Source organism: Somniosus microcephalus, chromosome 10 (genome assembly GCF_052327205.1).
Source record: "Somniosus microcephalus isolate GS21.2 chromosome 10, FLI_Smic_1.0, whole genome shotgun sequence".
NCBI classification, from domain to species: Eukaryota; Metazoa; Chordata; class Chondrichthyes; order Squaliformes; family Somniosidae; genus Somniosus; species Somniosus microcephalus.
Genome location: NC_140996.1, coordinates 163140491 through 163167697, shown reverse-complemented (window position 1 = coordinate 163167697; position 27207 = coordinate 163140491). Strand labels below are relative to the sequence as shown.

General features: G+C 55.1%; 1 protein-coding gene across 1 annotated transcript in view; it reads left to right on the top strand.

Moving 5' to 3' along the window:
* Positions 1-24631, top strand: part of LOC147111807 (uncharacterized) — a 41603-nt gene extending 16972 nt beyond the window's left edge. Inside the window, exons 2-4 of the mRNA XM_085999060.1 lie at positions 17734-17794; positions 18244-18294; positions 22571-24631. Coding sequence (XP_085855186.1) covers positions 17734-17794; positions 18244-18294; positions 22571-24411 — 1953 coding nt within the window. The 3' untranslated portion in view covers positions 24412-24631. The remainder of the gene's footprint in view (positions 1-17733; positions 17795-18243; positions 18295-22570) is intronic.
* Positions 24632-27207: the final 2576 nt, after the last annotated feature.

Genomic DNA, 27207 nt, shown 5'->3' with positions numbered 1-27207 from the left:
ACAGAGATAGGGAGGGTGCGAGGGCCATGGAGGGATTTGAACAGGAGGATGAGAATCATAGGGCTGGAGGAGGTTACAGAGATAAGGAGGGGCCGAGGGGCCATGGAGGGATTTGAACAGGAGGATGAGAATTGTAGGGGCTGGAGGAGGTTACAGAGATAGGGAGGGGGCGAGGGGCCATGGAGGGATTTGAACAGGAGAATGAGAATTGTAGGGCTGGAGACGGTTGCAGAGACAGGGAGGGGGTAAGGGGCCATGGAGGGATTTGAACAGGAGGATGAGAATTGTAGGGCTGGAGGAGCGTACAGGGATAGGGAGGGACCGAGGGGCCATGGAGGAATTTGAACAGGAGGATGGGAATTGTCGGGCTGGAGGAGGTTACAGAGATAGGAAGGGTGCGAAGGCCATGGAGGGATTTGAACAGGAGGATGAGAATTGTAGAGGCTGGAGGAGGTTACAGAGATAGGGAGGGGGCGAGGGCCATGGAGGGATTTGAACAGGAGGATGAGAATTGTAGGGGCTGGTGAAGGTTACAGAGATAGGGAGGGGGCGAGGACCATGGATGAATTTGAACAGGAGGATGAGAATTGTAGGGGCTGGAGGAGGTTCCAGAGTTAGGGAGGGGCGAGGGCCATGGATGAATTTGAACAGGAGAATGAGAATTGTAGGGGCTGGAGGAGGTTCCAGAGTTAGGGAGGGGCGAGGGCCATGGAGGGATTTGAACAGGAGGATGAGAATTGTAGGGACTGGAGGAGGTTACAGAGATAGGGAGGGGGCGAGGGCCATGGAGGGATTTGAACAGGAGGATGAGAATTGTAGGGCTGGAGGAGGTTACAGAGATAGGGAGGGGGCGAGGGGCCATGGAGGGATTTGAACAGGAGGATGAGAATTGTAGGGGCTGGAGGAGGTTACAGAGTTAGGGAGGGGGCGAGGGCCATGGAGGGATTTGAACAGGAGGATGAGAATTGTAGGGGCTGGAGGAGGTTACAGAGATAGGGAGGGGGTGAGAGCCATGGAGGGATTTGCACAGGAGGATGAGAATTGTGGGGGCTGGAGGAGGTTACAGAGATAGGGTGGGGGCCAGGGCCATGGAGGATTTGAACAGGAGGATGAGAATTGTAGGGGCTGGAGGACGTTACAGAGATAGGGAGGGGGCGAGGGCGATGGAGGGATTTGAACAGGAGGATGTGAATTGTAGGGGCTGGAGGAGGTTACAGAGATCGGGAGGGGGTGAGGGCCATGGAGGGATTCGAACAGGAGGATGATAATTGTGGGGGCTGGAGGAGGTTACTGAGATAGGGAGGGGGCCAGGGCCATGGAGGATTTGAACAGGAGGATGAGAATTGTAGGGGCCGGAGGAGGTTGCAGAGATAGGGAGGGGGCGAGGGCCATGGAGGTATTTGAACAGGAGGATGAGAATTGTAGGAGCTGGAGGAGGTTACAGAGATAGGGAGGGGGCGAGGGACATGGAGGGATTTGAACAGGAGGATGAGAATAGTAGGGGCTGGAGGAGGTTACAGGGATAGGGAGGGGCAAGGGGCCATGGAGGTATTTGAACAGGAGGATGAGAATTGTAGGGCTGGAGGAGGTTACAGAGATAGGGAGGGGGCGAGGGATTTGAACAGGAGGATGATAATTGTAGGGGCTGGAGGAGGTTACAGAGATAGGGAGGGGGGCGAGGAGCCATCGAGGGATTTGAACAGGAGGATGAGAATTGTAGGGGCTGGAGGAGGTTACAGAGATAAGGAGGGGGCGAGGGCCATGGAGGGATTTGAACAGGAGGATGAGAATTGTAGTGGCTGGAGGAGGTTACAGAGATAGGGAGGGGGCGAGGGGCCATTGAGAGATTTGAACAGGAGGATGAGAATTGTAGGGGCTGGAGGAGGTTACAGAGATAGGGAGGGGGTGAGGGCCATGGAGGGATTTGAACATGAGGATGAGAATTGTAGGGACTGGAGGAGGTTACAGAGATAGGGAGGGTGCGAGGGCCATGGAGGGATTTGAACAGGAGGATGAGAATCGTAGGGCTGGAGGAGGTTACAGAGATAGGGAGGGGGCGAGGGCCATGGAGGGATTTGAACAGGAGGATGAGAATTGTAGAGGCTGGAGGAGGTTACAGAGATAGGGAGGGGGCGAGGGCCATGGAGGGATTTGAACAGGAGGATGTGGAGGGATTTGAACAGGAGGATGAGAATTGTAGGGCTGGAGGAGCTTACAGAGATAGGGAGGGGCCGAGGGGCCATGGAGGGATTTGAACAGGAGGATGGGAATTGTAGGGCTGGAGGAGGTTACAGAGATAGGAAGGGTGCGAAGGCCATGGAGGGATTTGAACAGGAGGATGAGAATTGTAGAGGCTGGAGGAGGTTACAGAGATAGGGAGGGGGTGAGGGCCATGGAGGGATTTGAACATGAGGATGAGAATTGTAGGGACTGGAGGACGTTACAGAGATAGGGAGGGGGCGAGGGCCATTGAGGGATTTGAACAGGAGGATGAGAATTGTAGGGGCTGCTGAAGGTTACAGAGATAGGGAGGGGGCGAGGACCATGGATGAATTTGAACAGGAGGATGAGAATTGTAGGGGCTGAGGAGGTTCCAGAGTTAGGGAGGGGCGAGGGCCATGGAGGGATTTGAACAGGAGGATGAGAATTGTAGGGGCTGGAGGAGGTTACAGAGATAGGGAGGGGGCGAGGGCCATGGAGGGATTTGAACAGGAGGATGAGAATTGTAGGGCTGGAGGAGGTTACAGTGATAGGGAGGGGGCGAGGGGCCATGGAGGGATTTGAACAGGAGGATGAGAATTGCAGGGGCTGGAGGAGGTTACAGAGTTAGGGAGGGGGCGAGGGCCATGGAGGGATTTGAACAGGAGGATGAGAATTGTAGGGGCTGGAGGAGGTTACAGAGATAGGGAGGGGGTGAGGGCCATGGAGGGATTTGAACAGGAGGATGAGAATTGTGGGGGCTGGAGGAGGTTACAGAGATAGGGAGGGGGCCAGGGCCATGGAGGATTTGAACAGGAGGATGAAAATTGTAGGGGCTGGAGGATGTTACAGAGATCGGGAGGGGGCGAGGGCCATCGAGGGATTTGAACAGGAGGATGAGAATTGTAGGGGCTGGAGGAGGTTACAGAGATAGGGAGGGGATGAGGGACATGGAGGGATTTGAACAGGAGGATGAGAATAGTAGGGGCTGGAGGAGATTACAGGGATAGGGAGGAGCGAGGGGCCATGGAGGGATTTGAACAGGAGGATGAGAACTGTAGGGCTGGAGGAGGTTACAGAGATAGGGAGGGGGCGAGAGATTTGAACAGGAGGATGATAATTGTAGGGGCTGGAGGAGGTTACAGAGATAGGGAGGGGGGCGAGGAGCCATGGAGGGATTTGAACAGGAGGATGAGAATTGTAGGGGCTGGAGGAGGTTACAGAGATAGGGAGGGGGCGAGGGGCCATTGAGAGATTTGAACATAAGGATGAGAATTGTAGGGGCTGGAGGTGGTTACAGAGATAGGGAGGGGGTGAGGGCCTTGGAGGGATTTGAACATGAGGATGAGAATTGTAGGAGCAGGAGGAGGTTACATAGATAGGGAGGGGGCGAGGGCCATGGAGGGATTTGAACAGGCTGATGAGAATTGTAGGGCTGGAGGAGGTTACAGAGATAGGGAGGGGGCGAGGGGCCATGGAGGGATTTGAACAGGAGGATGAGAATTGTAGGGGCTGGAGGAGGTTACAGAGTTAGTGAGGGGGCGAGGGCCATGGAGGGATTTGAACAGGAGGATGAGAATTGTAGGGGCTGGAGGAGGTTACAGAGATAGGGAGGGGGTGAGGGCCATGGAGGGATTTGAACAGGAGGATGAGAATTGTGGGGGCTGGAGGAGGTTACAGAGATAGGGAGGGGGCCAGGGCCATGGAGGATTTGAACAGGAGGATGACAATTGTAGGGGCTGGAGGAGGTTACAGAGATAGGGAGGGGGCGAGGGCCATGGAGGTATTTGAACAGGAGGATGAGAATTGTAGGGGCTGGAGGAGGTTACAGAGATAGGGAGGGGACGAGGGACATGGAGGGATTTGAACAGGAGGGTGAGAATAGTAGAGGCTGGAGGAGGTTACAGGGATAGGGAGGGGCGAGGGGCCATGGAGGGATTTGAACAGGAGCATGAGAATTGTAGGGCTGGAGGAGGTTACAGAGATAGGGAGGGGGCGAGGGATTTGAACAGGAGGATGATAATTGTAGGGGCTGGAGGAGGTTACAGAGATAAGGAGGGGGCGAGGGCCATGGAGGGATTTGAACATGAGGATGAGAATTGTAGGGACTGGAGGAGTTTACAGAGATAGCGAGGGTGCGAGGGCCATTGAGGGATTTGAACAGGAGGATGAGAATCGTAGGGCTGGAGGAGGTTACAGAGATAGGGAGGGGGCGAGGGCCATGGAGGGATTTGAACAGGAGGATGAGAATTTTAGGGGCTGGAGGAGGTTACAGAGATAGGGAGGGGGCGAGGGGCCATGGAGGGATTTGAACAGGGAGATGAGAATTGTAGGGGCTGGAGGAGGTTACAGAGATAGGTAGGGGGCGAGGGGCCATGGAGGGATTTGAACAGGAGGATGAGAATTGTGGGGGCTGGAGGAGGTTACAGAGATAGGGAGGGGGCCAGGGCCATGGAGGATTTGAACAGGAGGATGAGAATTGTAGGGACTGGAGGAGGTTACAGAGATAGGGAGGGTGCGAGGGCCATGGAGGGATTTGAACAGGAGGATGAGAGTCATGGGGCTGGAGGAGGTTACAGAGATAGGGAGGTGGCGAGGGGCCATGGAGGGATTTGAACAGGAGGATGAGAATTGTAGGGGCTGGAGGAGGTTACAGAGATAGGGAGGGGGCGAGGGGCCATGGAGGGATTTGAACAGGAGGATGAGAATTGTAAGGCTGGAGACGGTTACAGAGATAGGGAGGGGGTAAGGGGCCATGGAGGGATTTGAACAGGAGGATGAGAATTGTAGGGCTGGAGGAGCTTACAGAGATAGGGAGGGGCCGAGGGGCCATGGAGGGATTTGAACATGAGGATGAGAATTGTAGCGACTGGAGGAGGTTACAGAGATAGGGAAGGTGCGAGGGCCATGGAGGGATTTGAACAGGAGGATGAGAATAGTAGGGGCTGGAGGAGGTTACAGGGATAGGGAAGGGCGAGGGGCCATGGAGGGATTTGAACAGGAGGATGAGAATTGTAGGGCTGGAGGATGTTACAGAGATAGGGAGGGGGCGAGGGATTTGAACAGGAGGATGATAATTGTAGGGGCTGGAGGAGGTTACAGAGATAAGGAGGGTGCGAGGGCCATGGAGGGATTTGAATAGGAGGATGAGAATCGTAGGCCTGGAGGAGGTTACAGACATAGGGCGGGGGCGAGGGCCATGGAGGGATTTGAACAGGAGGATGAGAATTGTAGGGGCTGGAGGAGGTTACAGAGATAGGGAGGGGGCGAGGGGCCATGGAGGGATTTGAACAGGAAGATGGGAATTGTAGGGGCTGGAGGAGGTTACAGAGATAGGGAGGGGGCGAGGGGCCATGGAGGGATTTGAACAGGAGGATGAGAATTGTAGGGACTGGAGGAGGTTACAGAGATAGGGAGGGTGCGAGGGCCATGGAGGGATTTGAACAGGAGGATGAGAATCATAGGGCTGGAGGAGGTTACAGAGATAGGGAGGGGGCGAGGGGCCATGGAGGGATTTGAACAGGAGGATGAGAATTGTAGGGGCTGGAGGAGGTTACAGAGATAGGGAGGGGGCGAGGGGCCATGGAGGGTTTTGAACAGGAGGATGAGAGTTGTAGGGCTGGAGACGGTTACAGAGATAGGGAGGGGGTAAGGGGCCATGGAGGGATTTGAACAGGAGGATGAGAATTGTAGGGCTGGAGGAGCTTACAGAGATAGGGAGGGGCCGAGGGGCCATGGAGGGATTTGAACAGGAGGATGGGAATTGTAGGGCTGGAGGAGGTTACAGAGATAGGGAGGGGGCGAGGGGCCATGGAGGGATTTGAACAGGAGGATGAGAATTGTGGGGGCTGGTGGAGGTTACAGAGATAGGGAGGGGGCCAGGGCCATGGAGGATTTGAACAGGAGGATGAGAATTGTAGGGGCTGGAGGAGGTTACAGAGATAGGGAGGGGGCGAAGGCCATGGAGGGATTTGAACAGGAGGATGAGAATTGTAGGGGCTGGAGGAGGTTACAGAGATAGGGAGGGGATGAGGGACATGGAGGGATTTGAACAGGAGGATGAGAATAGTAGGGGCTGGAGGAGGTTACAGGGATAGGGAGGGGCGAGGGGCCATGGAGGGATTTGAACAGGAGGATGAGAATTGTAGGGCTGGAGGAGGTTACAGAGATAGGGAGGGGGCGAGGGATTTGAACAGGAGGATGATAATTATAGCGGCTGGAGGAGGTTACAGAGATAGGGAGGGGGGCGAGGAGCCATGGAGGGATTTGAACAGGAGGATGAGAATTGTAGGGGCTGGAGGAGGTTACAGAGATAGGGAGGAGGTGAGGGCCATGGAGGGATTTGAACAGGAGGATGAGAATTGTAGGGGCTGGAGGAGGTTACAGAGATAGGGAGGGGGCGGGGGGCCATGGAGGGATTTGAACATGAGGATGAGAATTGTAGGAGCTGGAGGAGGTTACAGGGATAGGGAGGAGTCGAGGGCCATGGAGGGATTTGAACAGGAGGATGAGAATTGTAGGGGCTGGAGGAGGTTACAGAGATAGGGAGGGGGCGAGGGGCCATGGAGGGATTTGAACAGGAGGATGAGAATTGTAAGGCTGGAGACGGTTACAGAGATAGGGAGGGGGTAAGGGGCCATGGAGGGATTTGAACAGGAGGATGAGAATTGTAGGGCTGGAGGAGCTTACAGAGATAGGGAGGGGCCGAGGGGCCATGGATGGATTTGAACATGAGGATGAGAATTGTTGCGACTGGAGGAGGTTACAGAGATAGGGAGGGTGCGAGGGCCAAGGAGGGATTTGAACAGGAGGATGAGAATAGTAGGGGCTGGAGGAGGTTACAGGGATAGGGAAGGGCGAGGGGCCATGGAGGGATTTGAACAGGAGGATGAGAATTGTAGGGCTGGAGGATGTTACAGAGATAGGGAGGGGGCGAGGGATTTGAACAGGAGGATGATAATTGTAGGGGCTGGAGGAGGTTACAGAGATAGGGAGGGGGGCGAGGAGCCATGGAGGGATTTGAACAGGAGGATGAGAATTGTAGGGGCTGGAGGAGGTTACAGAGATAAGGAGGGTGCGAGGGCCATGGAGGGATTTGAATAGGAGGATGAGAATCGTAGGCCTGGAGGAGGTTACAGACATAGGGCGGGTGCGAGGGCCATGGAGGGATTTGAACAGGAGGATGAGAATTGTAGGAGCTGGAGGAGGTTACAGAGATAGGGAGGGGGCGAGGGGCCATGGAGGGATTTGAACAGGAAGATGGGAATTGTAGGGGCTGGAGGAGGTTACAGAGATAGGGAGGGGGCGAGGGGCCATGGAGGGATTTGAACAGGAGGATGAGAATTGTAGGGACTGGAGGAGGTTACAGAGATAGGGAGGGTGCGAGGGCCATGGAGGGATTTGAACAGGAGGATGAGAATCATAGGGCTGGAGGAGGTTACAGAGATACGGAGGGGGCGAGGGGCCATGGAGGGATTTGAACAGGAGGATGAGAATTGTAGGGGCTGGAGGAGGTTACAGAGATAGGGAGGGGGCGAGGGGCCATGGAGGGATTTGAACAGGAGGATGAGAGTTGTAGGGCTGGAGACGGTTACAGAGATAGGGAGGGGGTAAGGGGCCATGGAGGGATTTGAACAGGAGGATGAGAATTGTAGGGCTGGAGGAGCTTACAGAGATAGGGAGGGGCCGAGGGGCCATGGAGGGATTTGAACAGGAGGATGGGAATTGTAGGGCTGGAGGAGGTTACAGAGATAGGGAGGGGGCGAGGGGCCATGGAGGGATTTGAACAGGAGGATGAGAATTGTGGGGGCTGGAGGAGGTTACAGAGATAGGGAGGGGGCCAGGGCCATGGAGGATTTGAACAGGAGGATGAGAATTGTAGGGGCTGGAGGAGGTTACAGAGATAGGGAGGGGGCGAGGGCCATGGAGGGATTTGAACAGGAGGATGAGAATTGTAGGGGCTGGAGGACGTTACAGAGATAGGGAGGGGATGAGGGACATGGAGGGATTTGAACAGGAGGATGAGAATAGTAGGGGCTGGAGGAGGTTACAGGGATAGGGAGGGGCGAGGGGCCATGGAGGGATTTGAACAGGAGGATGAGAATTGTAGGGCTGGAGGAGGTTACAGAGATAGGGAGGGGGCGAGGGATTTGAACAGGAGGATGATAATTGTAGCGGCTGGAGGAGGTTACAGAGATAGGGACGGGGGCGAGGAGCCATGGAGGGATTTGAACAGGAGGATGAGAATTGTAGGGGCTGGAGGAGGTTACAGAGATAGGGAGGAGGTGAGGGCCATGGAGGGATTTGAACAGGAGGATGAGAATTGTAGGGGCTGGAGGAGGTTACAGAGATAGGGAGGGGGCGAGGGGCCATGGAGGGATTTGAACATGAGGATGAGAATTGTAGGAGCTGGAGGTGGTTACAGGGATAGGGAGGAGTCGAGGGCCATGGAGGGATTTGAACAGGAGGATGAGAATTGTAGGGGCTGGAGGAGGATACCATCCTAGATATGAGTATGGTGAACCTTTGCTGCACTCTTTAGATGTTAGAGAAACAGGGAGCCGGGGGTAGAGAAACAGGGAGCTGGAGTTTCCATTCAATGGGAATCGGCTGAAAGGCAGAGCGTGAACAGAGAGAGATCCTGGGCTCCAATCTCATCATTCCCACCTCCTCCAAGGCCAGTACGTCTCTCCTGAGGTGCGGTGTCCAGAACTGAATGCAGTCACTGCAGATGGGATCTAACCAGAGCTCTGCCCAGCTGTAACAGAACCCCCAGCCCTTTGTGATCCAGCCCTTGAGATGACGGCCACCATTCCATTTGCCTTTCCAATTATTTTCTGTACCTGTGCAGTGGTTTTTAGTGATTTCTGTTCGTGGATCCTGTTAAGTCTGTGAATTATTTGGTTAATTAAGACACAGACTAATGAGTAACAATAAAAACAGGTCTTTACTGGTTGGAGGTAGGGACTATACTGAATACAAGATTACTGCACAGTGCTTATATACCGGTGTGTTCACCCCCGGTATTACATCTACAGCAGCCTGAGAAAATAGTACATCTCTTAAGGTGGAACAGGCTTAAGCTCTCTTAAGGTGGAACAGGTTACATACACAACAGATCCCTCAACCTCTCCGCTCCTCCACAATTCCTAGCTTCTCGCTATCTGATTTTTATTTTTATTCGTTTATGGGATCAGGGCGTCGCTGGCAATGCCAGCATTTATTGCCCTTGAGCACTACTCTGCTCCCGACGACGTCTATTCAAACCTGTCATCGTCTTGTACACCTCTATCAAATCACCCCTCAACCTTCTTTGCTCTAAAGAAAACAAGTCCAGCTTCTCCAACCTGTCCTTGTAGCTAAGATCCCCCCATCCCCGGAACCATTCTGGTAAATCTTCTCTGCACCCTTTCAAGGGCCTTCACATCCTTCCTAAAGCGTGGTGACCAGAACTGGACACAATACTCCAGTTGTGGCCTAACCAGCGCTTTATAAAGGTTCGGCATAACTTCTCTACTTTTGTACTCAATACCTCTATTTATGAAGCCCAAGATCCCATATGCTTTGTTAACCACTCTCTCAATATGTCCTGCCACCTTCAGGGACCGATGCACATTAACTCCCAGGTCCTTCTGTCCCCACACACTCTTTAAAACTGTGCCATTCAGTGTATATTGCCTCTCCTTGTTCCTTCTACCAAAATGCATCACCTCATACCTCTCTATTAAACTCCATCTGCCCATTCTGCTAGCCTTTCTATGTCAAGTTGCAGTCGATTGGTATCATCCTCACTGTTTGCCACACCCCCAAGTTTGGCGTCATCGGCAAATTTAGAAATTCTACTCTGTATTCCAATATCCAGGTCATATATCAAAAAATGCAGTGGCCCCAGCACTGACCCTTGGGGAACACCACTGTCTACCATCCTCCAGTCTGAAAAACAGCTATTTACCACAAATCGCTGTTTTCTGTCCTTAAGCCAATTCCTTATCCAAGCTGCCACTGACCCACCTATTCCATGAACCTCAATTTTGTTAACCAGCCTTCTATGTGGTACTTTGTCAAACGCCTTCCGAAAATCCATGTAGACAACATCCATTGCATTCCCTTCTTCAATCCTCTGTACGTGGATGTACACCTCTATCAAATCGCCCCTCAACCTCCTTTGCTCTAATGAAAACAAATCCAGCTTCTCCAACCTGTCCTTGTAGCTAAGATCCCCAGAATTATTCTGGTAAATCTCCTCTGCACCCTCTCAAGGGCCTTCACATCCTTCCTATAAAGTGTGGTGACCAGAACTGGACACAATACTCCCGTTGTGGCCTCACCAGCGCTTTATAAAGGTTCAGCATAACTTCTCTACTTTTGCACTCTATGGCCCAGTAATTCCGGTCCCAACGCGTGAGTACAGACGGGGTACTCACGCGTGGGCCCGTTGGAAGTGCTGGATTTCAGCATGGACAGCGCATGCGCGGGAAACCGGCATTTCCTCCAAGGGTTTCAGAGGTCCAACGTGTGCGTGCAGGACTCTGCACGCATGCGTTGAACTTCCTTCTTTTTGACAGGTTTGCCCGTGTGCAAGGGCCTGAACTTTTTACACATATAAAAAGGAGGCGTAAGGACTGGATTCTTGAAGGTAAGTGGTCTATTATTTAAAATTATTACATTTTTTCCACAGCTTCATTGTTTTTAAGGACTTTACAGTAAGGTAAGTTTATTTTTAGACCCGATTTCTTAAAAAATTATTTTTTTCAAAAATTTTATTAATTGTTTAAAATAGTTTTTTAAAGTTATTTATAGTTTATTTAATTATTGGGATATTTTTAAAAATTTTATTTAAAGTTAAACTAGTCTTTTGGGTGCCCGTACTTTTCATGAGTTTGACAGCTCTTACTATCAAACTCATGAATGAAGTTTCCCCTCCCCTGATTGGCTGCAGAGTGCTCACCTGATCCCAGCCGGCACATCGCACTAACTACGCCGCTGGATCAGGCAAGCACATCGCGCCGACAGCTAAACCGGGCCAGTGACAGGAACTCCAAGCAGGCCCAGGCTTCAGATGTTGGTGCGCCGGGTGAGTGCACATCGGGTGCTTGCACGCGCGGCAAGCACCCGATCCTAATTTCTGGCCCAATACCTCTATTTCTGAAGCCCAAGATCCCATATGCTTTGCTAACCACTCTCTCAATATGTCCCGCCACCTTGATTTAGCAAGTATTTAGCAAGTCTGCCATTTCCTGATTTTCAGTAACAGTATCGCCTGTCTCTGTCTTTAAGGTGTCCACATTATTCTTTGCCATTCGCTTTCTCTTAATGTACTTGTAAAATCCTTGAGTGTTGCCCTGATATTGTAGTCTAGTACTTTGCCTCGGACGGTAACAGATCGATCTAAATCAGTCAGGGTTCCTGCTCCTGATCACTGTCCAGTGACCCCTGGGTTAGAGAGAGAGGGGAAATCAGCCAGGGTTCCTGCTCCTGATCACTGCCCAGTGATCCCTGGGTTAGAGAGAGGGGAAATCAGCCAGGGATCCTGCTCCTGATCACTGCCCAGTGAGCCCCTGGGTTAGAGAGAGGGGAAATCAGCCAGGGTTCCTGCTCCTGATCACTGCCCAGTGACCCCTGGGTTAGAGAGAGGGGGAATCAGCCAGGGTTCCTGCTCCTGATCACTGCCCAGTGAGGCCCTGGGTTAGAGAGAGAGTGGGAATCAGCCAGGGTTCCTGCTCCTGATCACTGCCCAGTGAGGCCCTGGGTTAGAGAGAGAGGGGAAATCAGCCAGGGTTCCTGCTCCTGATCACTGTCCAGTGACCCCTGGGTTAGAGAGAGAGGGGAAATCAGCCAGGGTTCCTGCTCCTGATCACTGTCCAGTGACCCCTGGGTTAGAGAGAGGGGGAATCAGCCAGGGTTCCTGCTCCTGATCACTGCCCAGTGAGGCCCTGGGTTAGAGAGAGAGTGGGAATCAGCCAGGGTTCCTGCTCCTGACCATTGTCCAGTGACCCCTGGGTTAGAGAGAGAGGGAAATCAGCCAGGGTTCGTGCTCCTGATCACTGTCCAGTGAGCCCCTGGGTTTAGACAGAGAGAGGAAATCAGCCAGGGTTCCTGCTCCTGATCACTGTCCATTGACCCCTGGGTTAGAGAGAGAGGGGAAATCAGCCAGGGTTCCTGCTCCTGACCATTGTCCAGTGACCCCTGGGTTAGAGAGAGAGGGAAATCAGCCAGGGTTCGTGCTCCTGATCACTGTCCATTGACCCCTGGGTTAGAGAGAGGGGAAATCAGCCAGGGTTCCTGCTCCTGATCATTGTCCAGTGACCCCTGGGTTAGAGAGAGGGGAAATCAGCCAGGGTTCCTGCTCCTGATCACTGTCCAGTGAGCCCTGGGTTAGAGAGAGGGGGAAATCAGCCAGGGTTCCTGCTCCTGATCACTGCCCAGTGATCCCTGGGTTAGAGAGAGGGGAAATCAGCCAGGGTTCCTGCTCCTGATCACTGTCCAGTGAGCCCTGGGTTAGAGAGAGAGGGGAAATCAGCCAGGGTTCGTGCTCCTGATCATTGCCCAGTGAGCCCCTGGGTTAGAGAGAGGGGAAATCAGCCAGGGTTCCTGCTCCTGATCACTGTCCAGTGAGCCCCTGGGTTAGAGAGAGAGGAAATCAGCCGGGGTTCCTGCTCCTGATCACTATTCCAGTGACCCCTGGGTTAGAGAGAGGGGAAATCAGCCAGGGTTCCTGCTCCTGATCACTGTCCAGTGACCCCTGGGTTTAGACAGAGGGGGTCAATCAGCCAGGGTTCCTGCCCCTGATCACTGTCCAATGACCCCTGGTGTAGAGAGAGGGGAAATCAGCCAGGGTTCCTGCTCCTGATCACTGTCCAGTGACCACTGGGTTAGAGAGAGGGGAAATCAGCCAGGGTTCCTGCTCCTGATCACTGTCCAGTGACCCCTGGGTTAGAGAGAGGGGAAATCAGCCAGGGTTCCTGCTCCTGATCACTATTCCAGTGACCCCTGGGTTAGAGAGAGGGGAAATCAGCCAGGGTTCCTGCTCCTGATCACTGTCCAGTGACCCCTGGGTTAGAGAGAGGGGAAATCAGCCAGGGTTCCTGCTCCTGATCACTGCCCAGTGACCCCTGGGTTAGAGAGAGAGGAAATCAGCCAGGGTTCCTGCTCCTGATCACTGCCCAGTGACCCCTGGGTTAGAGAGAGGGTCAATCAGCCAGGGTTCCTGCTCCTGATCACTGTCCAGTGACCCCTGGGTTAGAGAGAGCGGAAATCAGCCAGGGTTCCTGCTCCTGATCACTGTCCAGTGATCCCTGGGTTAGAGAGAGCGGAAATCAGCCAGGGTTCCTGCTCCTGATCACTGTCCAGTGAGGCCCTGGGTTAGACAGAGAGAGGAAATCAGCCAGGGTTCCTGCTCCTGATCATTGTCCAGTGACCCCTGGGTTAGAGAGAGGGGAAATCAGCCAGGGTTCCTGCTCCTGATCATTGTCCAGTGACCCCTGGGTTAGAGAGAGGGGAAATCAGCCAGGGTTCCTGCTCCTGATCACTGTCCAGTGAGCCCTGGGTTAGAGAGAGGGGGAAATCAGCCAGGGTTCCTGCTCCTGATCACTGCCCAGTGATCCCTGGGTTAGAGAGAGGGGAAATCAGCCAGGGTTCCTGCTCCTGATCACTGTCCAGTGAGCCCTGGGTTAGAGAGAGAGGGGAAATCAGCCAGGGTTCCTGCTCCTGATCACTGTCCAGTGACCACTGGGTTAGAGAGAGAGGGGAAATCAGCCAGGGTTCCTGCTCCTGATCACTGTCCAGTGAGCCCCTGGGTTAGAGAGAGAGGAAATCAGCCGGGGTTCCTGCTCCTGATCACTATTCCAGTGACCCCTGGGTTAGAGAGAGGGGAAATCAGCCAGGGTTCCTGCTCCTGATCACTGTCCAGTGACCCCTGGGTTTAGACAGAGGGGGTCAATCAGCCAGGGTTCCTGCCCCTGATCACTGTCCAATGACCCCTGGTTTAGAGAGAGGGGAAATCAGCCAGGGCTCCTGCTCCTGATCACTGTCCAGTGACCCCTGGGTTAGAGAGAGGGGAAATCAGCCAGGGTTCCTGCTCCTGATCACTATTCCAGTGACCCCTGGGTTAGAGAGAGGGGAAATCAGCCAGGGTTCCTGCTCCTGATCACTGTCCAGTGACCCCTGGGTTAGAGAGAGGGGAAATCAGCCAGGGTTCCTGCTCCTGATCACTGCCCAGTGACCCCTGGGTTAGAGAGAGAGGAAATCAGCCAGGGTTCCTGCTCCTGATCACTGCCCAGTGACCCCTGGGTTAGAGAGAGGGTCAATCAGCCAGGGTTCCTGCTCCTGATCACTGTCCAGTGACCCCTGGGTTAGAGAGAGCGGAAATCAGCCAGGGTTCCTGCTCCTGATCACTGTCCAGTGATCCCTGGGTTAGAGAGAGCGGAAATCAGCCAGGGTTCCTGCTCCTGATCACTGTCCAGTGGTCTCTGGGTTAGAGAGAGCGGAAATCAGCCAGGGTTCCTGCTCCTGATCATTGTCCAGTGGTCCCTGGGTTAGAGAGAGCGGAAATCAGCCAGGGTTCCTGCTCCTGATCACTGTCCAGTGGTCCCTGGGTTAGAGAGAGCGGAAATCAGCCAGGGTTCCTGCTCCTGATCATTGTCCAGCGATCCCCTGTGTTAGAGAGAGAGGAAATCAGCCAGGGTTCCTGCTCCTGATCACTGCCCAGTGACCCCTGGGTTAGAGAGAGCGGAAATCAGCCAGGGTTCCTGCTCCTGATCACTGTCCAGTGATCCCTGGGTTAGAGAGAGCGGAAATCAGCCAGGGTTCCTGCTCCTGATCATTGTCCAGTGGTCCCTGGGTTAGAGAGAGCGGAAATCAGCCAGGGTTCCTGCTCCTGATCATTGTCCAGCGATCCCCTGTGTTAGAGAGAGAGGAAGTCAGCCAGGGTTCCTGCTCCTGATCACTGTCCAGTGACCCCTGGGTTAGAGAGAGGGGGAAATCAACCAGGGTTCCTGCTCCTGATCACTGTCCAGTGACCCCTGGGTTAGAGAGAGGGAAATCAGCCAGGGTTCCTGCTCCTGATCACTGTCCAGTGACCCCTGGGTTAGAGAGAGGGAAATCAGCCAGGGTTCCTGCTCCTGATCACTGTCCAGTGGCCCCTGGGCTAGAGATGAGATGGGATGAGGGAACCAAATGTAATATTTCCAAGTTTGCTGAATACACGAAACTAGGTGGGGTTGTGAGTTGTGAGGAGGATGCAAAGAGGCTTCAAGGCGATTTGGACAAGTTGAGTGAGTGGGCAAATACATGGCAGATGCAGTATAACGTGGATAAATGTGAAGTTATCCACTTCGGTAGGAAAAAACAGAAAGGCAGAGTATTATTTAAATGGTGATAGATTGGGAAATGTTGATGTACAAAAGGACCTGGGTGTCCTTGTACACCAGTCACTGAAAGCAAACATGCAGGTGCAGCAAGCAGTTAGGAAGGCAAATGGTATGTTGGCCTTCATTGCAAGAGGATTCGAGTACAGGAGCAAGGATGTCTTACTACAGTTATACAGGGCCTTGGTGAGACCACACCTGGAGTAGTGTGTGCAGTTTTGGTCTCCTTACCTAAGAAAGGATATACTTGCCATAGAGGGAGTGCAGCGAAGGTTCCCCAGACTGATTCCTGGGATGGCAGGACTGTTGTATGAGGAGAGATTGGGTCGACTAGGCCTGTATTCACTAGAGTTTAGAAGAATGAGAGGGGATCTCATTGAAATGTATAAAATTCTGACAGGGTTAGACAGACTGGATGCAGGGAGGATGTTTCCCCTGGCTGGGGGGGTCTAGAACGAGGGGTCACAGTCTCAGGATACGGGGTAGGACATTTAGGACTGAGATGAGGAGAAATTTCTTCACTCAGAGGATGGTGAACCTGTGGAATTCTCTACCACAGAAGGCTGTGGAGGCCAAGTCACTGAATATATTTAAGAAGGAGATCGATAGATTTCTAGACACAAAAGGCATCAAGGGGTATGGGGAGAGAGCGGGAATATGGTATTAACTTAGAAACATAGAAGATAGGAGCAGGAGTCGGCCATTCGGCCCCTCGAGCCTGCTCCGCCATTCAATGCGATCATGGCTGATCAGCCAAATTCAGTACCCTGTCCCTGCCTTCTCCCCATATCCCTTGATCCCTTTAGCCTTAAGAAATGTATCTAACTCCTTCTTGAATATATTTAATGAATTGGCTTCAACTACCTTGTGTGGTAGAGAATTCCACAGGTTCACCACTCTCTGGGTGAAGAAATTCTTCCTCATCTCTGTCCTAAATGGCTTACCTCTTATCTTTAGACTGTGACCCCTGGTTCTGGACTCCCCCGCCATCGGGAACATCCTTCCTGCATCTAGTCTGTCTAGTCCTGTTAGGATTTTATAAGTTTCAATGAGATCCCCTCTCATTCTTCTAAACTCCAGCGAGTATGATGGGGTACCGCTGGGATCGGTCCTTGGACCCCAGCTATTCACAATATATATTAATTATCTAGATGAGGGAACTAGATGTAATATCTCCAAATTTGCAGACGACACAAAGCTGGGTGGGCGTGTGTGCTGTGAGGAGGATGCCGAGAAACTCCAGGATGATTTGGACAGGTTGGGTGATTGGGCAAAAGCATGGCAGATGCAATATAACGTGGATAAATGTGAGGTTATCCACTTTGGTGGCAAAAACAGGAAGGCAAATTATTATCTGAATGGCAGTAGATTGGGAGAAGGGGAAGTGTAACGAGACCTGGGTGTCCTTGTGCACCAGTCGCTGAAGGTAAGCATGCAGGTGCAGCAGGCGGTTAAGAAGGCAAGTGGTATGTTGGCCTTCGTAGCCAGAGGATTCGAGTACAGGAACAAGGATGCCTTGCTGCAGTTGTACAGGGCCTTGGTGAGACCACATCTTGAGTATTGTGTGCAGTTTTGGTCGCCTTATCTGAGGAAGGATGTTCTTGCCATGGAGGGAGTTCAGCGAAGATTCACCAGGCTGATACCTGGGATGGCAGGAATGACGTATGAGGAGAGATTGGGACGATTGGGCTTGTACTCGCTGGAGTTTAGAAGAATGAGAGGGGATCTCATTGAAACTTATAAAATTCTGACAGGACTGGACAGACTGGATGCAGGAAGGATGTTCCCGATGGTCGAGGAGTCCAGAACCAGGGGTCACAGTCTAAAGATAAGGGGTAAGCCATTTAGGACAGAAATGAGGAGGAATCTCTTCACCCACAGAGTGGTGAACCTGTGGAATTCTCTACCACAGAAGGCAGTAGAGGCCAATTCATTAAATATATTCAAGAAGGAGTTAGATATATTTCTTAAGGCTAAAGGGATCAAGGGGTATGGGGAGAAAGCAGGGACTACTGAATTTGGATGATCAGCCATGATCTCATTGAATGGCGGAGCAGGCTCGAAGGGCCGAATGGCCTACTCCTGCTCCTATCTTCTATGTTTCTATGAGTGAGGGGGGAAATCAGCCAGGGTTCCTGCTCCTGATCACTTTGGTTTGGTTTCCACACAGGCCTATTCAAAGGTGCGACACACTGCGGCCTCGTACAAGTCTAAGGTTCAGCAAATGAAAAGTGAGTACATTCTGGAGCCGACTGCGTCATGGCACCCTCACGAACACTGCGCGGCAGGTCCTTAGACCCGGGGCGGTTTCTCGGGGGGCGGGGAGTGCTTGACGTCCCTCTCAAGCCGTCATACACACCAACAGCACGCCCCCCCCATCTCCTAATCACACCCCAAGATCCAGGTCCGGTCATCTCTCTGTCTCTGTCGAAGGTTAGGTTTAACTGAGGTCCTGGATGGACAGAGAGCTTCTGAAAGCGTGACACCCCAGCGAGGGGGAAACGCCCGTGGGGTGACCCTTGACCACCCCATCCCCAGCGAGGGGTCAGCGCCCATGGGGAGACCCGTGACCCCCCCACCAGCGAGGGAATCAACACCTTTGGGTGAAGTGGTGGAAATTGGATGGACAAAAAAACCACGAACTGCGTGTTCCTAATTATCCATCTTAATTTCTCCACAGCAAAATCGTACCGAGACGTGAGCGGCCCACACAGTCCCCCAGCTACCTGTGGTACGTATTTACCTTCCAGGCGGAAGAGGTGGCGGGTCCGGGAGGTGCCGCCCAAGAAGCCTTGGCGAGTTGCTGCAGTGCATCTTTGTAGATGGTCCACACTGCAGCCACGGTGTTGGAACCTGTCAGGCTGACGCTTGACTCGCCTGTGGGACCAGCCCTCCCCCAATTTTGGCACAAAGCCCCCAGATGTTGGGGAGGAGGACTTTGCCGGGTCGTGTCTGGATACGCTGCCGAGGTCGAGGCCGGGCGGTACCCTCCGGTTTTCTTCTTATTCTTTTTCAGAGGGCAGTTAAGAGTCAACCACATTGCTGTGGGTCTGGAGTCACATATCGGCCAGACCGGGCAAGGACGATAGATTTCCTTCCCTACATTAGTGAACCAGATGGGTTTTTACGAAAATCCGGTAGTTTCATGGTCACCATTACGGATACTGGCTTTTTATTACAGATTTATTTAATTAACTCAATTTAAGTTCCCCAGCTGTCGGGGTGGGATTTTGGTGTCATTAGTCCGGTAACATAACCACCGTTCCTGACCCACCTTCTCCCCATATCCCTCAACTCCACCGACCCACCTTCTCCCCGAAATCCCTCAACTCCACGCACCCACCTTCTCCTCATATCCCCCAACCCCACCCACCCACCTTCTCCCCATATCCCCCAACCCCACCTACCCACCTTCTCCCCATATCCCCCACCCCACCTACCCACCTTCTCCCCATATCCCTCAATCCCACCTACCCACCTTCTCCCCATATCCCTCAACCCCACCTACCCACCTTCTCCCCATATCCCCCAACCCCACCTACCCACCTTCTCCCTATATCCCCCAACCCCACCTACCCACCTTCTCCCTATATCCCCCAACCCCACCCTCCCACCTTCTCCCTACATCCCCCAACCCCACCTACCCACGTTCTCCCCATATCCCCCAACCCCACCTACCCACCTTCTCCCCATATCCCTCAACCCCACCTACCCACCTTCTCCCCATATTCCTCAACCCCACCTACCCACCTTCTCCCCATATCCCTCAACCCCACCTACCCACCTTCTCCCCATATCCCCAACCCCACCTACCCACCTTCCCCCATATCCCCCAACCCCACCTACCCACCTTCTCCCCATATCGCCCAACCCCACCTACCCACCTTCTCCCCATATCCCTCAACCCCACCTACCCACCTTCTCCCCATATCCCCGAACCCCACCTACCCACCTTCTCCCCATATCCCCCAACCCCACCTACCCACCTTCTCCCCATATCCCCCAACCCCACCCACCCACCTTCTCCCCATATCCCTCAACCCCACCTACCCACCTTCTCCCCATATCCCCACAACCCCACCTACCCACCTTCTCCCCATATCCCTCAACCCCACTTACCCACCTTCTCCCCATATCCCCCAACCCCACCCACCCACCTTCTCCCCATATCCCTCAACCCCACCTACCCACCTTCACCCCATCTCCCCCAACCCCTCCCACCCACCTTCTCCCCATATCCCCAACCCCACCCACCCACCTTCTCCCCATATCCCCAACCCCACCTACGCACCTTCTCATCATATCCTCAACCCCACCCGTCCACCTTCTCCCCATATCCCCAACCCCACCGACCCGCCTTCTCCCCATATCCCCAACCCCACCCACCCACCTTCTCCCCATATCCCCAACCCCACCTACGCACCTTCTCATCATATCCTCAACCCCACCCGTCCACCTTCTCCCCATATCCCCAACCCCACCTACCCACCTTGTCCCCATATCCCCCAACCCCACCTACCCACCTTCTCCCCAAATCCCCCAACCCCACCTATCCACCTTCTCCCCATATCCCCCAACCCCACCGACCCACCTTCTCCCCATATCCCTCAACCCCACCTACCCACCTTCTCCCCATATTCCTCAACCCCACCTACCCACCTTCTCCCCATATCCCTCAACCCCACCTACCCACCTTCTCCCCATATCCCCAACCCCACCTACCCACCTTCCCCCATATCCCCCAACCCCACCTACCCACCTTCTCCCCATATCGCCCAACCCCACCTACCCACCTTCTCCCCATATCCCTCAACCCCACCTACCCACCTTCTCCCCATATCCCCGAACCCCACCTACCCACCTTCTCCCCATATCCCCCAACCCCACCTACCCACCTTCTCCCCATATCCCCCAACCCCACCCACCCACCTTCTCCCCATATCCCTCAACCCCACCTACCCACCTTCTCCCCATATCCCCACAACCCCACCTACCCACCTTCTCCCCATATCCCTCAACCCCGCCTACCCACCTTCTCCCCATATCCCCCAACCCCACCCACCCACCTTCTCCCCATATCCCTCAACCCCACCTACCCACCTTCACCCCATCTCCCCCAACCCCACCCACCCACCTTCTCCCCATATCCCCAACCCCACCTACCCGCCTTCTCCCCATATCCCCAACCCCACCCACCCACCTTCTCCCCATATCCCCAACCCCACCTACGCACCTTCTCATCATATCCTCAACCCCACCCGTCCACCTTCTCCCCATATCCCCAACCCCACCGACCCACCTTCTCCCCATATCCCTCAACCCCACCTACCCACCTTCTCCCCATATCCCCCAACACCACCTACCCACCTTTTCCCCATATCCCTCAACCCCACCTACCCACCTTCTCCACAGATCCCCCAATCCCACCTACCCACCTTCTCCCCATATCCCTCAACCCCACCTACCCACCTTCTCCCCATATCCCCCAACCCCACCCACCCACCTTCTCCCCATATCCCTCAACCCCACCTACCCACCTTCTCCCCATATCCCCACAACCCCACCTACCCACCTTCTCCCCATATCCCTCAACCCCGCCTACCCACCTTCTCCCCATATCCCCCAACCCCACCCACCCACCTTCTCCCCATATCCCTCAACCCCACCTACCCACCTTCACCCCATCTCCCCCAACCCCACCCACCCACCTTCTCCCCATATCCCCAACCCCACCTACCCGCCTTCTCCCCATATCCCCAACCCCACCCACCCACCTTCTCCCCATATCCCCAACCCCACCTACGCACCTTCTCATCATATCCTCAACCCCACCCGTCCACCTTCTCCCCATATCCCCAACCCCACCGACCCACCTTCTCCCCATATCCCTCAACCCCACCTACCCACCTTCTCCCCATATCCCCCAACACCACCTACCCACCTTTTCCCCATATCCCTCAACCCCACCTACCCACCTTCTCCACAGATCCCCCAATCCCACCTACCCACCTTCTCCCCATATCCCTCAACCCCACCTACCCACCTTCTCCCCATATCCCTCATCACCACCTACCCACCTTCTCCCCATATCCTCAAACCCCACCCACCCACCTTCTCCCCATATCCCCCAACCCCACCCACCCACCTTCTCCCCATATCCCTCAACCACACCTACCCACCTTCTCCCCATATCCCCCAACCCCACCTACCCACCTTCTCCCCATATCCCTCAACCCCACCTACCCACTTTCTCCCCATATCACCCAACCCCACCTACCCACCTTCTCCCCATATCCCCAACCCCACCTACCCACCTTCTCCCCAACCCCACCTACCCACCTTCTCCCCATATCCCTCAACCCCACCAACCCACCTTCTCCCCATATCCCCCAACCCCACCTACCCACCTTCTCCCCATATCCCCCAACCCCACCTACCCACCTTCTCCCCATATCCCTAACCCCACCTACCCACCTTCTCCCCATATCCCCCAACCCCACCTACCCACCTTCTCCCCATATCCCCAACCCCACCTACCCACCTTCTCCCCATATCCCCAACCCCACCCACCCACCTTCTCCTCATATCCCTCAACACCACCTACCCACCTTCTCCCCCTATCCCCCAACCCCACCCACCCACCTTCTCCCCATATCCCCCAACCCCACCTACCCACCTTCTCCCCATATCCCCAACCCCACCTACCCACCTTCTCCCCATATCCCTCAACCCCACCTACCCACCTTCTCCCCATATCCCCAACCCCACCTACCCACCTTCTCCTCATATCCCTCAACACCACCTAGCCACCTTCTCCCCATATCCCCCAACCCCACCTACCCACCTTCTCCCCATATCCCTCAACTCCACCTACTCAGCCAGCGAGGGGGGTCTGTGAAAAGTGAGGTTAGCGACGGTGGTGGGTGGGGGCGCGTGTCCGCTTGGTCCTTCACTTGACCCACAGTCTGGTGTTCATTTACCTTTTGTTCCTTGTGCCCCCACCTCAGGCGAGAGCGCCGGCTTCGCGTCCAACCTATCCGGCCGGGTCAAGTCGTGCCTGATGATGATCGTCTCAGCCCCGAGCGGGGGCGCGGCTCGCATGGCGGACCCCCGGGCCAGCTACCACCCGCAGAAGCACACGGAGAGGAACCTCAAGTACCAGTGGGCCCAGGATGACGGCTACTGCCTCCCGGACACCGGATGCCACCGCCAGGCGGGCGTGGACAACTGCCCCTCGCTGGGCCGAGACCAGGAGGCCGAGTCCAGGTCCCACAGCTCCCAGTACCCGGTCAAGAGCGAGCGCAAAGGCAGCTCCCACTGCAGCTTCAGCTCCCGCTGTCCCAGCCCCGATTTCCGGCCAAAGGTCAACTTTCAAAGCGAGGGTACTTGCCCCCCGCGCCTCCGCCACCAGGACCAGCTCTCCCCCTGCTTCTCCGAGCTGCCGGTGCTGGACAGGCCCGAGCAGCCCTTCAGCAACCCCGTCCCCCTGGCGCAGGGCCTCGGGCAGGAGCTGGCCACATGCCCCTTGGACTACCCGCTGTCCCCGCCGCGGCCCCGCACCTCCAGCTCTTTCAGCGACTCCTTCGCCAGCTCCAGCCCTGCCCACCCGCTGGCGGAGCAGGCCCCCGCGGCCCCCGACCGCACCCCACCGCTCCTGCCCCCGCCCGACTACTCGCCCGAGTCGCCCCTCAGCCGGGCCTCCTCCTCCTCTCCCCCCGAGCGGGCCACACCGCTGCCGGCCTCCTCCTCCTCCCCCTGTCGGCCCTCCCGCTCCCGCTCCACCTCCGTCGCCTCCGACGACACCTCCTCGTACAGCTGCAGCTCCACCCCCAGCTGCCTGGCCCCCGAGGCGGGCAAGGCTCCGGCCTACTACACGGAAGACACCTCGGACAAGGGCGCCCTAGCGCGCAGGCCCAAGGCCTTGGAGGGCCCTTGCCGCCCCATCCCCCAGGCAGGGGCGGCAGTGAGCTCCGACGCGGGCTTTTCCAACCCTTGCTTCATGGACGACACCTTGGACGAGAGCGCCATTCAGGCCTTGGTCCAGCGGCCCAGGGCCTCGGACGAGCCTGGCTCTCTGGTGCCCGAGACTGGGGGGGCGGCAGTCTATGGCAACCCTTATTACATAGAGGACACGATGGACGAGAGCGCGGTGGAGGACCTTGTCCGTGTCCCCAAGCCCTCAGAGCAGCCTCCTCCTCCCTCGCCTCACCACCATCACCCCCATCCGCCGCAGTGGTGGCAGCCTCAGGTCTACGGCGACACCTCGCCCCGCCAATTCCCCGTCTACTATGACCGCACGGGCGTCAGCCAGCCCCACCTCAACACCAGCCCCATGAGGCAGGCCGGGGCCCATTGCCCCGCCCTAGGGGCCGCCGACACCCGCAGCCCCAACTGCGCCTGCTCGACCCGCCGCCACCTGCGGCCTGGTCCCGACCCCGACCAACCCCCGCCACAGTGCCCGATCTGGGGGGAGAGCGAGCTCCCCCTGGCCCCGCCGCCTGGCTACCCGCCTCAGCCCCTGCCCAGGAAGATGGGGCAGCCCCGGCTGGGCGGAGGATGCAGCATCAACGACGCCCCCCACTCCGGCCAGCCAGCCTTCGAGCCCCAGCCCCAGGCCCCAAACCCGGCCCACCGGCAGCCGAAGGACCCCGCAGGCGGGGGCAGCCCCGCGGCCGGCAGGGAGCCCCCCCGCAAGGCCCGGCTGTTGGTCCGGTACCCTGGCGGCGCCGAGGGCCCAGAGGCCCCCGCCCGCCCCTCTCACCACCCCAAATCCCAGCGCGGCTCCCCACTCTCGCCAAGCAGCTGCTTCCACAACGGCAGACCGCCCCCCTACTACGACCGGCGCTGAAAGAGAGAGAGGCCTCCTCCTCCTAACTTTGTGTCTCGTCGAGATGTGTTGAGCTATTACGCAGAGAGATCAGACCTATCCTTAACGTAAATAAAGCCTGGTGAGCAAAGTAAAAGAAACCAATCAAATCCCACTCTGGCTTTCGACCTCCACTTTATTTGCTTTCATATCCGCGGAAACATAGAAACATAGTAGATAGGAGCAGGAGTCGGCCATTCGGCCCCTCGAGCCTGCTCCGCCATTCATTGAGATCATGGCTGATCATCCAAATTCAGTACCCCGTTCCTGCCTTCTCCCCATATTCCTTGATCCCTTTAGCCTTAAGAAATATATCCAACTCCTTCTTGAATATATTTAATGAATTTAATGGGAAGGGGAAGTGCAACGAGCCCTGGGTGTCCTTGTGCACCAGTCGCTGAAGGTAAGCATGCAGGTGCAGCAGGCGGTTAAGAAGGCAAATGGTATGCTGGCCTTCGTAGCGAGAGGGTTTGAGTACAGGAGCAAGGATGTCTTGCTGCAGTTGTACAGGGCCTTGGTGAGACCACACCTTGAGTATTGTGTGCAGTTTTGGTCGCCTTATCTGAGGAAGGATGTTCTTGCCATGGAGGGAGTGCAGCGAAGATTCACCAGGCTGATACCTGGGATGGCAGGAATGACGTATGAGGAGAGATTGGGTTGATTGGGCTTGTACTCGCTGGAGTTTAGAAGAATGAGAGGGGATCTCATTGAAACTTATAAAATTCTGACAGGACTAGACAGACGAGATGCAGGAAGGATGTTCCCGATGGCTGGGGAGTCCAGAACCAGGGGTCACAGTCTAAGGATAAGGGGTAAGCCATTTAGGACAGAGATGAGGAGGAATTTCTTCACCCAGAGAGTGGTGAACCTGTGGAATTCTCTACCACAGAAGGCAGTGGAGGCCAATTCAAGAAGGAGTTAGATATATTTCTTAAGGCTAAAGGGATCAAGGGATATGGGGAGAAAGCAGGGACAGGGTACTGAATTTGGATGATCAGCCATGATCTCATTGAATGGTGGAGCAGGCTTGAGTGGCCGAATGGCCGACTCCTGCTCCTATCTTTTATGTTTCTATGTTTAATTGGCCACAACTGCCTTGTGCGGCAGAGAATTCCACAGGTTCACCACTCTCTGGGTGAAGAAATTCCTCCTCATCTCAGTCCTAAATGGCTTACCCCTTATCCTTAGACTGTGACCCCTGGTCCTGGACTCCCCCGCCATCGGGAACATCCTTCCTGCATCCAGTCTGTTTAGTCCTGTTAGAATTTTATAAGTTTCAATGAGATCGCCTCTCATTCTTCTAAACTCCAGCGAGTATAAGCCCAATCGACCCTGTGGTAAACCACTTTTACCGTTCACTATCGTTACACTATAGTTATCACTGTTAGATCGTTTCCCTATAGTTATCACTGTTCACATTGTTGTATCACTGTACGAGGTCGCCTCTTGTCACGCTGCTATACCTGGGCTGACCACTGCCGACTCCGCCCATGGCTCCACCTACCTGTCCAGGTATAAAGGTGGTCGACTGGCTGGTATTCCTCCTTCTTGGATCTGATCACCCACGAGGGTGGGCTCTGTTATTTAGTCAATAAAAACCTATAGTTACTTTCTTAACTCGTCGCTTTTCATTGGACGAATTGATAGGTATATCAATTTTATTGACTAAATTTTAAAATGTCGTCACTTGAGCAGCCAAACAACCAGTCAACGGAGCAGCCAAACGACCAGCCAGACGCCCAGCTACAACAGCCACAGCAGCCGGCTTGGCTGCGAGCCCTCAAACCACCGTACCTGGATCTAAACCCACAAGCAACAAACGCAGCCCTCGGCTTCAAACACTGGCTGTGCTGCTTCGAATCCTACCTGGAAGAATCCGGCGTCCCTCAGAGGTCCAAACTGAGAGTTCTGACCGCCCAAGCGAGCCCTAAAGTATACGCACTCATCCAGGACATTACTACTTACGAGGCCGCTATCAACCTACTGAAACAGCAGTACCGGAGCCCGGTAAATTCCATGTATGCCAGACACCTCCTAAGATCCCGCCCGCAACAGCCAGGAGAGTCTGTAGCTGAATTTTTACGGGCGCTACGAACACTCGGCAGGGACTGTGACTTTAAAGCAGTATCGGCTGCAGAAAACACTGAAGATAACATCCGTGATGCCTTCGTGAAAGGCCTTCGGTCCGACGACTCACGGCAGAGACTGCTGGAATCAAAGGACCTCGACCCGAACACAGCTGCAGCCTTGGCCTACTCCCTAGAAGTGACCCAGCGGGACCTCGAGGTGTATTCCAGGTACAGTTCGCGACTCTGGGACTCGGGCCCGACCCCGACCGCAATACCCCTCGTAGCGCCACCCCCGGGACCTACCTCAGCGCGGCGTCCCGGACCCGATCGGGACCGCCACCCCTGGTACCGGCTGCGACTTCGGACCCCCGCGACCGGGCCGCCGGCTGCTTCTTCTGTGGGCAGGCGAAACACCCGAGGTCGCGCTGCCCAGCCAAAAACGCGACGTGCTCCAGCTGCCTGAAGAAAGGCCACTTCGCGAAGGCCTGCAGAGGGAGAGCAGCAGAGGCCAGCAGTGCCTCATGCGAACTGTGGGGGCGGCCATCTTCTATCAAGGCCACAGATGAGCAATGGGGGCGGCCATCTTTGATCCAGGCAATCGACGCCAGCAGTGCCTCATGTGGGTTGTGGGGGCAGCCATCTTCTCCACCATTTTGCCCCACCTCGTGGGCGCCTCCATTTTACCCACCACGCTCGACCGCCACCTTAC